Source organism: Sceloporus occidentalis, unplaced genomic scaffold, assembly GCF_023333645.1.
Source record: "Sceloporus occidentalis isolate IW3139 unplaced genomic scaffold, rSceOcc1.0.p SCAF_105, whole genome shotgun sequence".
Classification (NCBI taxonomy): Eukaryota; Metazoa; Chordata; class Lepidosauria; order Squamata; family Phrynosomatidae; genus Sceloporus; species Sceloporus occidentalis.
Window position 1 is genome coordinate 165,420 of NW_028317085.1, and position 16,393 is coordinate 181,812.

Here is a 16,393-nt window from a genome sequence, read left to right on the forward strand (position 1 = left end):
GTAAGTGTGTCACAACAAGCGATCACAACAAATCATTTGTTTATGGTTGTATTCAATTATTACCAGTTCACACTTTAAAAAAAAAAACAAAAAAAAAACCCAGCAAATAATGCTTCCTGTTTTTGGACAGCAGGAACAAAGTTTGTGCTTACTACACTTTATGTGCTATCATGTTCCCTCCAGGGTGCTGTGCTCCAGGGTTCCGCACATTCTTCAAATGCCAGTGGTTCTCAGCAGAATGTCCTAGGCAATTTTGGTGATTATGATTACGCTGTGCTAAGCATGCCCTGTATTGTGTATTTGTGCTAGGCTTAAGGCAAAAAAAATAATACACAGTTGAAAATCATGGAATTGGTCCGAAACTAAAATACGATATACAGGTTCGTGACTTATCTTATGTGCATGCAATCACTCTGTACTGAGAGAGCTAATGACGTTCACTGTAACTGCGAGAAACAAAATCGTTACGTTGTCTTACATACAATCATGATTACACTTTGAATTTTCCACGCAGGTAACCATTACATTTTAAAGCAGACGTTAGGCAGTCTGTTTGTGAATGCTTGTAGCCCGAAGGGTCAGTTCATAGTGGTGACACATAAACATAACCTTGTATCAAGGTCATTGGCACTTTACTATCCTTTTAAAGGCTAGTCTCACTGCATAGGAATTGGCCAAAAAGACTAAAACACCTAGTGCACAGTTTAGACCTTCTATAGGTTACAGAAGTTTTGTATAAATATAAATGTTATTGAATATACAGGTACATAAAGATTTAGTGACAAGTTGCAAAGCAGCTAAAAGCATCTGTCAGTCCGAAATGTGCATATCAGGGAGTACCTTCTCTTCTGCTTTGCTAAAAGATTAACATTCTCTAATATTGGATTTTGCTGGTAATCTCTAGCAAAAAAAAAAATACTGGCAAAATCGTAATTCAATACTTCCATTTCATATTTCTATAATCAATCCTGCTGAACATAAAAAGTAAACAAACCCGCAAAATCGGGTACAGTATTTCCCTAATACCCAACGTGGGAATTTGTGTTAATGCCACTATGCATTAACTATGTTCCTTAAGGATTTTTTTTAACAATAAAAAAAAGCTTAAGAAATGGATATGGACTCGTGATGATTGCGATGCTACATTGAGTGCATCACCTCTTATAAATGTCCTCTAACCACTTCTCATCATCTTGACTATCTTCATCCTCTATGGGTTCTTCTGTCTCCATGGGCACAGGGACTGGGATTGAAATCTCCTCGCTGGGTGGTGCCTTCACGTGAGATTTGAGTCCAAACTTCCTTTTCAGCAAATGGAACTGCTCTTTCACATAGTAGTAAAACTCATATTCATATTTCATGCGCTGGTATAGGACCTGCAGGGCATTCGGAGAAGGAAACGATTTCTTAACGGTCACTGTCAGATTTCCAAGCTTTTTGTGTTCTGAAATAAAATCACAGCAAAATAATGTTAAATTTGCTCGTACAATTGTCTGCTTTTTGGTAGTATTACATGTGTTTTACATGTTATAAACAACTTGAACTATTGATATCCATTAAAAAAAACATTATGCAGATTAAGTAAATATGTTTAACTAAAACACATTATGCGACTCTTTTGTAAGTTACTTGTGTGTACCGTAACATAAATGTTTAAATGTTGCAGAGTATTCAAATATTATTTATTCTGCAGGCTCTATTTTTTATTTACTTACAAAGCAACAACACAGTCCGCAGACAGCATTAAATGCACAATACGGGACTTCTGCACATGCTGACTAACATACCCGGGTTCTTATAGACGCTCATGACATCTTTGAAGTAATGAGGTAAGAATCTTTCCAACAAAAGCAAGACGTCTTCCAGCTCTTCTAAAATTCCGACAAGCAAGAAATTTTCATTCACATTCTGCTTTGCTCGTTCCAAGGCCCATTCCCCAGGGTCCCTACACAGAACACAACAAGCAATCAGCATTTCTACCATACTATATAACTGAACCAGTTAGTAGCTAAAAGTTGCCACATTAAATGGTGTTTTTTTTTGTATAGAATTCACGACGACACTCATCTTGCATATACTTTCACCTGAAAAATAACAATATAGAAAGTTTGCAATGACACAAACATACCCATATTGATGGAGAAGAGAGAAGCTTGGGAAAAGGATTTTGTTTGTAACTTACACATTGATATGATGATTTCATTCACTAGATGAATTAGACTTAACGCATATTTTTTGCCCCATAGTTGAGACCCTGTTGTTATTTGTGCCTATGATTAAGCCTCAAGTGAAGGTAAATTCATTAGACTGCTATGGACACAGCAAGTCCTTGTTTTCTACAAATTTGCTAGCGGAATTACTAAATATTCTGAATTGTGACAGCCCAGTTGTGTTTAATTGTAACTACAGGCAGCTAGAAGGAACAGCGCCTGAATCTAGTATTGAGCGTGCTGGAAAGGGTGGAGTGCCCTGTAATGACGCCGCGTGATCTCAAATTGTTAGCGCACATCTTTCATTGTGAAATTTGGAAAAAACATTCTAAAAGATTGAACAGATTTATTTTAAAGGAGCACTAAGCATTTGACATCAACATGGTAGAAGATCAAATAAAAATAATAAATTGTGTGATTATTATTCAGGGGGCCAGAGAAATGATTCACCAAATCAAGACTCTCAATTCTAGTCTTGTCATACCCTTTCAACATATGTACTGCATACTCCATAAATGATTGTCACTGTATATAAAAATAATTAATAATAATGTTACCGTTCTAGGAAAGAAGCAATCAAACTTCCATATATAAAAGAGCATCTATTTTAAACTGACTAAACCATATTACATCTCTGGGCCCCTGTGGTTTAATGCGTTCTCACGTCACAAGCAATGTTCCCTCTAATTTTTCTTAGGTGGTGTGCGCTGAAAATTTCTCTTGTGCAAAAATTTTCCAAGAGCCAAAATTTTGTGTGCACAATATGCTTCTGCAAATGTTAAATTTAAATTGTTATTCTAGATTTTTGGTATAGCTCGCTCATGGTTTATAACACTACATTATAGTTTGATAATGTAGTATTAGTTACACAACAGTATTACTTACTGTAATGTTTTTTTAAAGGGGAAATTCTCACTGCATAAGTAAATTATGAGCGAATCACGAGCGGAGGCTCCAGGCCGCATAAAGGATAAAAAAAATTGGGAAAAACTGTTGTCCGCAGGGGCGTACCTAGAGTATTTGGCACCTGGGGCGGATCCTGTACGTGGGACCCCCCCACACACACTTTAAAACTGCATAGCTTCTATCATTAGGCAAACATTGACAGGGGTACAGCATAACTGTTATCATTATTTACTAAGGCAGACATTGACGGTGGTACAACATAACACCTATCACTATATACTAAGGCAGACATTGACGGTGTTACAGCATAACTGCTATCATTATATACTGAGGCAAACATTGACGGTGGTACAGTATAACTGCTAACATTATTTAGTGAGGCAAACACTGACAGTGGTACAGCAGAACATCTATCACTATATACTGAGGCACGCACTGACGGTGGTACAGCATAACATCTATCACTATATACAGAGGCACACATTGACCGTGGTACAACATAACACCTATCACTATACATTGAGCCAGACATTGACAATAATGCAGCATAACCCCAATCACTAAATACTAAGCCAAACATTGATGTGGTGTAGGCCTACCACTTTAGTGTCTGGCCTAGTATCTATATATATATATATACTATATATACCCAGGTTATAGCATGTACTGGTTGCTTGGGCATGACAGGAGTGGGATTGCTGTTAGCAATCATATATATATATTAATATTGTTATCGAATTTTTCTGTCCAATTTTGGTGTCTTACTTACTTTTAATAAAGGTGTGGTTAACACACCAAAATTGAACAAAAAAATATATAATTGCTAACAGCAATCCTATCATGCTCAGGCAGCCAGTACATGCTGGAACCTGAGCATGATAGGAATATGATTACAGCCTCCCTATGTCATGCTATCCCCCCCACACACTTACACATCCATGCTATCACACACACACTCATTCATTCACAAACATTCAGTTTAAACTACAGCATAACACCCATCACTCTCACACACTTACTAATTCACTCTCACAGAATGTTTTCCTACCTGTCATTTTTCCTCCTCTTCGTTCTTCCCTCTTCTATGTCCTCTCCTTCCTTTGCAGTGGAGGCGGTGGGCGTGGCTTCAGTGCTGTGCGCCGGGATATGAGAACAAATCCCGACGCACAGCATCAGTTGCCACGCGCATCGAAAGGGAGCAGGATCGGAGGTCTGCTTAACAGACCTCCAGCTCCCTTGATTTTTTTAAAGACGGTTAGAGGGAGATCCTTGATCTCCCCAACCGAGCTTGCTCCTCTAGCGGCGGACATTACTGTCCGTCTCTGGAGGGGTGCCGTGCACACAACCAGTAGCGGACCGCCCCCCTTTGGTACGCTACTGGTTGTGCGCACAATTTTTGTTCGTGTGCGCTCCCTCTGAAAGCTATGTGCGCGCGCACAAGCGCACAAGCGCACAGCTTAGAGGAAACACTGGTCAAAAGTCATGTACCTAAAGACAATGAAGGAACTTTTTGGGGATAACCCTACTAGACATGCAAATGTAAAAGAGCTGCTCTACTTCATCAAACATAAAAATAAAATAACTTTTATTTGCTAAATAGTTATAAAAAAACCCAACACACTTGATACCCTGGATAAGGATAAATGTGGACCAAAGTCTAAAAGACTCTTGTATTGTGTGGCAGCAAAGAGGTTTATTCACTAAAGGGAGAGTTGTGGTTTCATCTGCTTGACTTATACATTATGAATGGCCAAACCCTGTGATCTTCTTCTGCATGTTGAAACCACATCTCTCCTGAATAAACCCCCAAAATCACTACTTCTCAGGAAGAATAATAGAAAAAAGCATGTATGTAACAGAATGGCATTGGGGAAAATGTGGTCAATGATTATGAACCCCATTGAAATATTACATTGGGTTTGTGTTACAAAGTAGAAAATAGTTTACGTGTAAAGGAAGGGTGGAAGGAGTAACTGTAAGGAAAACAAGCTGTAAATCAAATACTTATACTACACAGCAGTCGATAATACTTGGCTTTCCTTTTATTTTTCTTAACATGTTATTTCAGATGTTTATTCATAATTTCGGCCTGTGATTTTTGTTCTTTTGTCCTTAATATAGAAATACATTAGGTCCAAATAGGATACCCTTTTCTTGCCTGTATCTAAACTGGAAGCCTTTTGACAGAATGAACCAATATTGAAGTGTTATTGAGTGTCCATACAGGGGTAGATGCTTTGTGGAGAGCAGTATAGCGGCTGCTCACATAGTGTGCGAGCAGCTATAAGAAAGAGCTCCAGGCAAGGAACAGGGCTAATAATATGTATGATAACAGAGTGAGGATGTTTTAGTGTGAGTGCATATGTATGAGTGTGTGTGCGCCAGTGAGTATATTAGGTACTGGGAGGAGGCCAAGGGGGAGAAGGTGCCAACCGTCCTCTGATTGCAAATGATTAATGTATATCTAAATATATAAAAACAGTGCAATACTTGACCTTCAATCACTCGGCAGGCTAGTGTGCCAGTGGCTTGGATGGATTATGCAACAGAAGTCCTGGGAATGTGGCCATGTGACCTGCGCAGTAGCTCGCACTCTGTTGAGGACAAGCTCAGGCTTCAGAGGGTAAGTGAGTAATATGTATATGTTAGACCGCGTGTGTATAGGTGCGTATGTGTGTGTGAGTGCATGCATGTGTGAGTGTCTAGGTGTGTGTTTGCATTTTTACAATCGGTTCATTTGAGGGTCAAGTAACATTCAAATCTTATTTGACAACACTGTTGTAAGCTACAAAAAGTAGTAGGGGAAGATCAAGCGCTTTCCTGGGGCAATGCTGTTACCACTGTTACACAAGTTACACTATAGCAAGTAAGCAGCTGGTGGGGGCCCCATGCCACCTGGGACTATTGCCCCATTGTTATTTCACCCCTGGTTCTAATAATTTTGCATAAACAGTAACATTATGTATATGAGTAACCTTATAACTCTGTGTAAAACATCAAAAAAGCAAAGCCGTAACACCCCTTCTGGCTGTATTTTCTCACAGAAAGGAAGTTGACAGGTCACATAATATATTAGTAATTAAGCAGAAAATATCCAGATAGTATTGACAACACTGCAAGCAATTATATCTAACTGTCTTTATAACACTACATAGCCAGTCTTCTTAACTTCAGAGAAAAGCTTTGTTCCAAAACCCAGAAATACACAGAAAATATTATTTTGACTCCAACACAGAGCAGCCAGAATAACAGAATATTTCATCAAATACGAACACATCCAAAACAGGTTGAAGTCGTTTAACCCCTTCGTGACAAAGGCTGATTTTACTTTTTGTACCCTTCGTGACAATGGCCGTTTTAACATTTCTGCGCTGCTCGTGTTTAGCTGTAATTTTCTTCTTTCCCGTTTACTGAACCCACACACATTAGATATTGTTTTTTTCAGGACAAGAAGGGCTTTCTTTAGATGACATTGTTTTGATTGTATCGTATTATTTACTATTAAAAAAAAGTATAAAATATGGTGAAAAATTTAGAAAAAAATGACTGTTTCTAACTTTTAGTTGAAAAATCTTTTACTCATCTATAAAAGGTAATAAAAAAACCTGCTAAATAGATTCTACTATTTGTCCTGAGTTTAGAAAAAGAGTTTTTATGTTTTTTTGCTTTTTTCTGCACGTTATGGAGCAATAAGTACAGCTACCGTTTTGCTATTTCAAAGCCATTTTTTCCAAATCTGGTAATTCTTCCCCCCATGTGCCATTTCGGGTATCTTTGAAGCCGGCCAATGCAATTTACCCCATCAAGTCATATATTTTTGAAAACTAGACAGCCCAGGGTATTCCAAATGCTGGTATTTTAACCCTTTCCAAGCACTTATTCTACCATCAGCCTTTGTCAAACTTTATGGTAGTAATTTTTTTGCATTTGTTTTTTCACACACATTTTACTTTAGGTATAAATAAACAGGTTCTGGTATATGTCACTATCAAAAAACACCCCAATATGTGTTTAGCAACATCTCCTGAGTACAGCGATACCTCACATGAATGATTTTGCCTGGCTGTTTGGGGGCAAAAGGGCCACATTTGGGGCATGCACATTTTTCAATGTTGCACTTTGGCATTTGGGGATCCACTGCCCATGCCCTATTTGGTACATCTTTGAGCCGGGCCATTTCAGTGTGCCCAATAAAGCTATATATTTTTGAAAACTAGACACCCCAGGGTATTTCAAATGCTAGTATTTTAACTCTTTCCATGCACCATATCTACCACCAGTCTTTGTCAAACTTTGTGATAGTCATTTTTTTCCATTTGTTTTGTCACACACATTTTACTTCAGGTATGAATTAAAAAGTTCTCGTATATGTCACTATCACAAAACACCCCAATATGTGTTCAGCAACATCTCCTGAGCGCAGTGATACCCCACATGAATGATTTTGCCTGGCTGTTCGGGGGCAAAAGAGCCACATTTGGGGCATGCACATTTTTCAATGTTGAACTTTGGCATTTGGGGATCCACTGCCCGTGCCCTATTTGGTACATCTTTGAGCCGGGCCATTTCAGTATGCCCAACAAAACCATATATTTTTGAAAACTAGACACCCCAGGGTATTTTAAATGCTGGTATTTTAACTCTTTGCATGCACACATTTTACCACCAGCATTTTTTTAAAGTTTGCAGTAGTATTTTTGTGTGTGTATTTTTCCCACACACACCTACTTTATGTATGAATTTACAGCTCCTGGTATATGCCGCTGTCACACGACACCCCAATATGTGTTCAGCAACATCTCCTGAGTACAGTGATACCCCACATGCATGGGTTTGTCATTTTTGGGGGGAACTAAAAGGCCACATTTGGTACGTGTGCATTTTTCTAATTGGAAATTAGATGTGTGGCCATCCTTCCCCCCGTGTTAATTGGGACCTTGTTGAACCCGGCCAATTCAATTTACCCCATCAAATCATACATTTTTTAAAAGTAGACACCCCATGGGCATTTAATATGCCAGTATTTTAACTCTTTCCATGCGAGAATTGTTTTAAGCTAATATGCTAATTTTAGGACTTGCTCACAAAAATATATTTTTTATATATATTTTTTTTTTTTTTGCCTTTTTTTTTATTTTTTTAACATTTTTTTTCAACTTGAAGGTTCCCCTGATAGTGACATCAGTGGGAAATTATTTTTACATTTTACTGTTTTTTTACTATTTTTTTTCTAATTATTATTAATTTTATTTTATTTTTAATTTATTTTTTCTAATCACACTGTGATTAGAAAGCTGAGCTCCATTGACTTGCATGGTTGAATGCAGTACCTATATTCAACCTGCAAGTGGAGCCAGAGTTCTCTAGAGGGTCTGGAGACCGTCTAGCGAACTTTTTAGACTTTATTGTTTCTTTATTGAATTTTCCCGGACCGCCGCCATCTTGCAGATGGCGAAGATCACCGGCAGCTGCGGCTGTGACCGCTCTCCGGAGCGGTCACAGCCCATCCAAAGGTAAGTGTTTGGTGTCGCTGGATGCCTCCTGATCGAGGCATTCCAGCGACACCATTTAAGCTTTTAAAACGGGCGTCCGCCGCCATACAAAGTATGGCGGATGTTGATGCCCCGGGGAGGGGCCAGAGATGGCCCCTTTGTGCCGATAATGGCGTTGCTGAATGCCTCGAGGTCGAGGCATTACAGCAACGCCGTTTCGGTGCAGAAAGCGAAAATAGATCGCTTTCTGCACCCGTTTAATGACGTGCCGGTCCTGGCACGTCATTTGTCGTTATCGACACGAATTTCCGTGACGTGCCCGGACCGGCAATTGTCATCAAGGGGTTAAAGCCCTTGTTGCATATAAAGTAATCCCTACTTACAAAAAGCAGCTGAAAAGAGAGTAATAACTAGACTTGGGCACCAGGGGGCTCTTCGTGTTCGTCTTCGTGCTCGTCTTCGGCAAAAAAAAGAACTTCGTATTCCGCGAATATTCGCCTGGTCCTGTCTTCTCTTCGGGCGAATATTCGCGGACATTCTTCGTGCTCGGGTTTTCTTCGTTTTCCCCGGTTAAGGGGTTAAAACGGGGTTAAAGCCGCTCTGGCGCCAGGAGTTTAAATGTCCGTATGAGCAACTCTATTGGTCGTCAGCAGGGGGCTCGTCTGCCATTGGTTGATGGCAGACGAGCCCCCTGCTGGCGACCAATAGGGTCGCTCGTACAGACTGTTATACTCCTGGTGCCGTAATTGTCCGGCAGATCCCGCTGGTCTCCCTGTTCTATAATTTATTAACTGATAGAACAGGGAGACCAGTGGGATCTGCCGGGTAAGTTACAGCATTGGGGTTTTAAAAGTCTGCACGAGCGACTCTGTTGGTCGCTCGTGCAGACTTTTAAAACCCCAATGCTACAACTTACCCGGCACATCCCACTGGTCTCCCTCCCTGTTCAATTAATTAAATGTCCGTACGAGCGAACAATAAAGTCGCTCGTACGGACATTTAACTCTGTACAGGGAGGGAGACCAGTGGCATCGGCAGGGTAAGTTGCAGCATTGGGGTTTGAAAACCCCAATGCTGCAACTTGCCCTGCCGATGCCACTGGTCTTTAACTAATTGAACAGGGAGGGAGACCGATGCCACTGGTCTCCCTCCCTGTTCAATTAGTTAGTCCGTGCCGGGTTAAATGTCCGTACGAGCGACCAATAAAGTCGCTCGTACGGACATTTAACTCTGTACAGGGAGGGAGACCAGTGGCATCGGCAGGGTAAGTTGCAGCATTGGGGTTTTAAAACCCCAATGCTGCAACTTGCCCTGCCGATGCCACTGGTCTTTAACTAATTGAACAGGGAGGGAGACCGATGCCACTGGTCTCCCTCCCTGTTCAATTAGTTAGTCCGTGCCGGGTTAAATGTCCGTACGAGTGACCAATAAAGTCGCTCGTACGGACATTTAACTCTGTACAGGGAGGGAGACCAGTGGCATCGGCAGGGTAAGTTGCAGCATTGGGGTTTTAAAACCCCAATGCTGCAACTTGCCCTGCCGATGCCACTGGTCTTTAACTAATTGAACAGGGAGGGAGACCGATGCCACTGGTCTCCCTCCCTGTTCAATTAGTTAGTCCGTGCCGGGTTAAATGTCCGTACGAGTGACCAATAAAGTCGCTCGTACGGACATTTAACTCTGTACAGGGAGGGAGACCAGTGGCATCGGCAGGGTAAGTTGCAGCATTGGGGTTTTAAAACCCCAATGCTGCAACTTGCCCTGCCGATGCCACTGGTCTTTAACTAATTGAACAGGGAGGGAGACCGATGCCACCGGTCTCCCTCCCTGTTCAATTAGTTAGTCTGTGCCGGGTTAAATGTCCGTACGAGCGACCAATAAAGTCGCTCGTACGGACATTTAACTAATTGAACAGGGAGGGAGACCAGTGGCATCGGCACTGCCGATGCCACTGGTCTCCCTCCCTGTTCAATTAGTTAGGGGTTAACCTTTTTTTAAAGGGTTAAGGGGCCGTGCAAGTGAGCCTATTGGTCGCTTGCACGGCCCTTTAACCTATGGATTTCTGCTCCCGTTAACCCCTTCGATGCTGTGTTAACGCAGCATCGAAGGGGTTAACGGGAGCGGAAATCCATAGGTTCGCTGTCAGGGGCTACAAAGACCGTGCGAGTGAGCCTATTGGTCACCTGCAGGGTCTTTCTCTGGCATCAACCAATTGGTTGATGCCAGAGGAGGTCCCTGTAGGCGACCAATAGGCTCATTCGCACTGCCCTGTAACCCGTGACGGCGAACCTGCGGATTTCCACTTCCGGGAACTGCCGCGATGCCGCGAAGCCGCGAAGACAAGACAAGGTAAGATGAAGGGGGGGAATGGTAGACGAAGACGAAGACAATCACGAAGATCTTCGTGGTGTGTGTCTTCGTCTTCGCCTACGTTTTACCGCCGCCGTCTTCTCTTCGGCGTGTCTTCGGAACGAACACGAAAACGCACTCTTCGTGTTCGTTTCCATGTTCGCCCGAAGACGAATGCACAAGTCTAGTAATAACAGCTACTGTGATGATTACATGTATTAGAGTGAATGTGATTGCTGGAGTGTCTTTTTAGTTTGCGTATGGTGTCACACTGAAACATGTCAAATTAATACTTTTTCCTCTTGAATTAGTTGGCGCTCAAACATTGGTTTGCAGTTCTGAAACAACAAAAATGCACAGATATTTTGTATGTGATGAGGCCCCTTTATGTGATTTGTTATTAATTAATCGTGCCACCTTGCAAAAGTAGCTAGAATATCAAGGTACTGCACCACACCTACGCGCGCCCGAATGAACAATCCAGCCTTGGCGGATGGGAAGACTGAAGAAATCTCACTGAATTAACTATGCATTACACAGGGCCAGCCAAGCTCTCACTGCAGCAGAAGCTCACTTTGGTTGTCCTTTCAAAAGTAATAGTGAAGTCAAGGAGTTGAAAAACCTCCCCTGCCAACTCTCTCTTTAGTGAATAAACAAATCTGTATTCTCTCCACACAATCATAGATTATAATAAAATCAACAGGTGTGACTTTTTTTGTACTAGAACTAACAATTTACCCTTTTCCCCAAACACACACACTTAGTGTGTTTTCATGTTGGTTTCCCATCAAGCACTAGGTGTCAGGTGAAAGTTGTGCATTGTTCTCTTGCATGGCTATTGTTAACAGCAGCTACCGTTATTAAAAAGTGGCATTTTTGTATGATACAACATGGCACTTGGTAAAGATGCCAGCAATAGAAATATGTGTGTGTATTTTCACCTGCACTTTGGATGCTGTCCACAAAAATATGGTATGATGTAGAACAATCTTGGATTGGAACATTCTGCATAGTTTTGAAGAATGCACTCACTGATATCCTGTAAAACAAAAAGAAAAAATAAGTTTAGTTACAACACATACCACATCGTTCATCCTAACTTAGATGACAACAAGCAATATATAGAAAATGCATGGTAAAAAGCATAGATTCCAACCACAGGAAAACGGAATGCATTTAAGAAAATATTAGGGTTTTTTGTGTGCATGGGTTTGTTTTTTTTTACAAAGGTACATTTATAGAAATCAATTACATTTTTTCTAACTTTTTCAAACCTGCTGCCTTTCCAGGAACAATTCTTTTATTTTTCTACTCCTTAAACCACAGTTATATGTCTTATATTTAATTAGAATTTTATACTCTGGTTAAAGAGTGCTATATTTTGTTTGTTGTTGTTTTATTGAGTATAGATTTTGCTCCTTGGGGCTCCAACCAAGCAAGAAAAGCAGTGGAACTTGTGCTTGGGGTACATGTGATCACTAGCTTTTCCACATCTTTGAACACGGCCACGTAAAATATACATTTTCATATTTAATTAATGTTAGTTTTGTTTGACAAAAGTTACTGCTACAGGATTGAACATTGGCGTGATCATCTTTGTCACTAAAATTATATCAAACTCACATCAGTGACATGTCAAAAGTTTGCTATGCAACATTTTTGTCTTCCAGCATTTTTATAGTGTGAAATTAATTTTCTCTATGTTAGCTCCATGTAAATATTTCTTTCCTATGATCTCTCTCATATTTCATCTAAGTAATACATGTAGAGAGTCTTTAGTAAATAATAATAATAGTATATTTATTGGATAAGCCATCCAACATTTTGGTAACCTTTCTTTGGAGTTGCTTCAGAAGATCAATATTCTTCTGAAGGTGAGACCTCCAGTCTAATACCCTAGGTAGAGCGAGATATACCATTTGTGTCCACATTTTGATGATTAAACACTGCAAACATTGGTTTTGGATTTGTTTAACAAAGCTTTATTATTCTTTCAAAACACCACTAGGTGTCAGGAGGGAACCAATGTTCATTTCTTTACATTTTCGAACGGGTAACTACGGGATATGCAGCATCTTTATAATTATTATTATTATTATTTGCTTTTTATAACACCATAGTGTCTGTAGAAACATCTGTATTTTTTTTTTCAAATTAAAATATTGTTTGATCCTTCCTCTGTTTAGTCTGAAGAAAATATTTTTGGTGTTTTTTTCTTATCATAATGCTTCCGTTTGCACATTATGCCTGTCAGCATAAAATATTGTTATTCTAAAACAATGAATGCTATTTAATCTCCTGTCCGTCATCATGCTCCTTCTTTGTGATTTATAAGAATTCCACAGTAATAGGTTTTTTAATTTTGTTTTGCAACTTTAGAAAGCTACTGTAGTAATGCCAGCTTATTAACAGAAGGAAAAAGGCAATGCAACTTTGCCCCAAAAAACAGCAGTAAGTATATCACAGATATAATTGAAATCTTCATTGCTTCATACGTGTTTGATTAAGACATTTGGAACGCTTACTTCATATATACATTATATTTTATATAAAGGTAAAATTGCATTTGTTTTCCAGAATGTGACGTTAGCTACCTGAATACGATAGACACCTGTGTCGATTCCCTTGAACGTGAATAAGAAAATTAGGAGGGTTTCCCCATCCTTGAAATATGCCGGATGGTGCTTAAATCACAATAATTAAAGAGATGTGGAGCCATAAGGTTTTGTTTTGTCTACAAAACTGAATACTTCTCCATATGAAGAGTGGTGTTGTCCATTAAACTGTTGGGTTGATCCCATGAAACTGATCAGATCTTTCATTCCAAAAAATGAAACCTGTTCAGGTCAAATTATGTATAAATCGACTGGGAAGTTGTTGTCACTGGATTGAAATCTCGGCTTTTGGATACATCTAACAATTTCATATGTATGTTAGGATTTTTAAATAATAAAAAAAATGTTTTGCTTAATTTGCATGTCTTTCCATCTTTGTTCTACATTATGCAGTTTTTTTACAAAAAAACTCCCCCTGGAACTTTACGTTATTCAGGCCTTAAAATACTTAAGTATGCCACGTACTACATAGCAGCCGGTGAATGTGATTGCTCAATTACTCCCTGATGCTTTGTATTCACGAGCAAAGTAGGAAAAATGTTGAGATAGCCGTGTACTTGAATATTTTATCTTTGTTTTCTATGTAACATAAACACATTTGCAATTTTGTAGCTGCTTAAAAAATAAACATTTGGGTCACTGTAGTTAATGAGTTTTTGGTTTTTAAACAAAAATACATTTAACCGAGTATGCGTCTAGTAACTGGCTTTCAAAGCTTGCAACTGCAAATTACAAGAGGTAATATGAAAACGCCTTACAAACGATGACTCTTGGTCTGAGAATTTACACACCATGCTTGTTCCATATATTAAGTTTTGTTCATAATTAAATAGCAATTTTCTTTAGAATCTATGAATTGTTTTTTGTTTGTAAAACTTACGGGAAGCCTTTGTCTTTTAAATATTCCAAGGTATTAGACTTTAGATACGGCTTTTATACAGATATTCTATTCTTTTTTTCTTTTGTACAAGCAACCTCTCCTCTTGAACTTTTCTGCTCTCACTCCACCCGGTTTCTAGTCCACCCAACAATTTTTTCGCTCACCACCGGATCCTTCCCATCCTCCTTCAAGCATGCCACTACACTGATTCAGCTCTTTCACATGCTTCGCTAAGGTCAAAAAATATTTACTCACTGCTAAATTCAAGGGTCGTTATTCTTTGGAAGTCTTGTCTTTTGGCTTCTAGTACCACCTGTATGTTGACATGCAGAGCTGCCTATGCACCCCCAATCTCACTCATCCCCTCTTTAATTGTGTCACGTATCTTCTGTTTCTAAATAGATGTCTGTGCAGTTCTTAAAATGTAATCTCTCTAGAAATTAATTTATGATCTTCCTTCTTCCTCCAAGACTAACATTCCTTTTGATGGTCTCCGTTTAATGTCTATGGTGCAACCATCATCCCCTCTCCACAAGCTCACTGCATGTGTCTCACTGTTTGGGAATCTTCACTAAAAGGAGAGTTGACAGGATAGTCTGCAAGACAGTTGTGTTTTATTTCCTTGACCTTTCTACATATTACGAAGGTCTAATGCCAGTGAGCTTATGCTGCAGGAAGAGTTCTAGAAAGCCTCCTTACCCACTGAATTATGCATTTACACCAGCTCAGCCCATCTGGCAGTAGACTATTGCCAATGCTGACCCTTCATAATGAATAGTAAAGTGAGGGGGGTTGAAACCACAACTCTCCATTAACTGAAGAGACATATTCTATTTCCAAATAAACTACTAAAAAAAAAAAAACTACTAAAAGTGCAAATACACAATAGTGTGAGGTGCATCAGACATAGGGATTGATCACATAAGTAATCCCAAGAAAGTCAAGCAAAACCTATTTAGACCATGCACATCCCAATTAGTGAAAAAAATACTTGTTCAATTGCATGCTGGCATTTTGACCAAAAGGTCATTTTTTCAGGGTAAAAAACATTGACAGGTTAACGGAGTGCATGCTCTCTGAATTTTGGTGCTAGAAAAATCAATTAATAAGAAGATAAATAACACACCTATCTGAAGGCCTGGTTAAAATTGCTGGTAGTTATAATTCAACACAATATGTTTTATGTATTACTTATAAAGCATTGCAAAGTGTCAGTCATATACAGAGAGACACATTTGCAACTTTGCTATTTTTTATGTGTTTCTTTTTCCAGAATTTTTTTTCCAGCTTTGAGGTTAGTACAATTTGCCTCAGCTATGTCAACAGAACTGGTCTTTGTGCCAAAAACAGTGTTTGAAAACTATTGGTATGGAATTTGGGACCCTTGCCACTAACTGTAAGATGTGATTTCCTGAAAACATTCTTATAGCCATGAACTTGTGAGATACTGTCTCATGCACTCCTCTGCACCACAATAATCGTGGTTCTTGGCTTTGTGGTCCATTTATGTTCTTTTAAACAAATTTGTTTATTATTCTTTTCTCTTAAGGTCAAACCATTTTTTGTGACATCCCTTTTAGCAAAGGTAACACTGATAAGTTGTTTGTCATGTGATTTCTGAAGTGACTGTTACTAAACATATTGTTATTCATTAGTAAATCTTAAAAGCACTTTGGGGAACGTTTCTCAAACTTTACCATATGTTTACAAGCATCCCAATACAAGCTGTCTTTTGCCACGATGCCAAGCAATTTTACTTCAGTTGTATAAATAGCTTTAACATCTTGTTAACTATGAGAAAATATTCAATAATATGGTCAAAAACATGAATTTTTGTTTGTGGTATTTTACATCAAAATGTTCACCTCTTTTGGTTATTTACTCATCTGAAGATGGCAGGATATACACCAATAAGCTATAACATTATAACCACCTCATTAA

At 39.3% G+C, this 16,393-nt stretch overlaps 1 protein-coding gene across 1 annotated transcript in view; it reads right to left on the reverse strand.

Moving 5' to 3' along the window:
• Positions 1–1,154: 1,154 nt before the first annotated feature.
• The window catches only part of LOC149283364 (uronyl 2-sulfotransferase-like), a 115,370-nt gene continuing 100,131 nt past the window's right edge, over positions 1,155–16,393 (reverse strand). Inside the window, exons 6-8 of the mRNA XM_089497604.1 lie at positions 11,899–11,996; positions 1,788–1,945; positions 1,155–1,444 (exon numbers count right to left, since the gene is read on the reverse strand). Of these exons, the coding sequence (XP_089353730.1) occupies positions 1,155–1,444; positions 1,788–1,945; positions 11,899–11,996 (546 nt within the window). The remainder of the gene's footprint in view (positions 1,445–1,787; positions 1,946–11,898; positions 11,997–16,393) is intronic.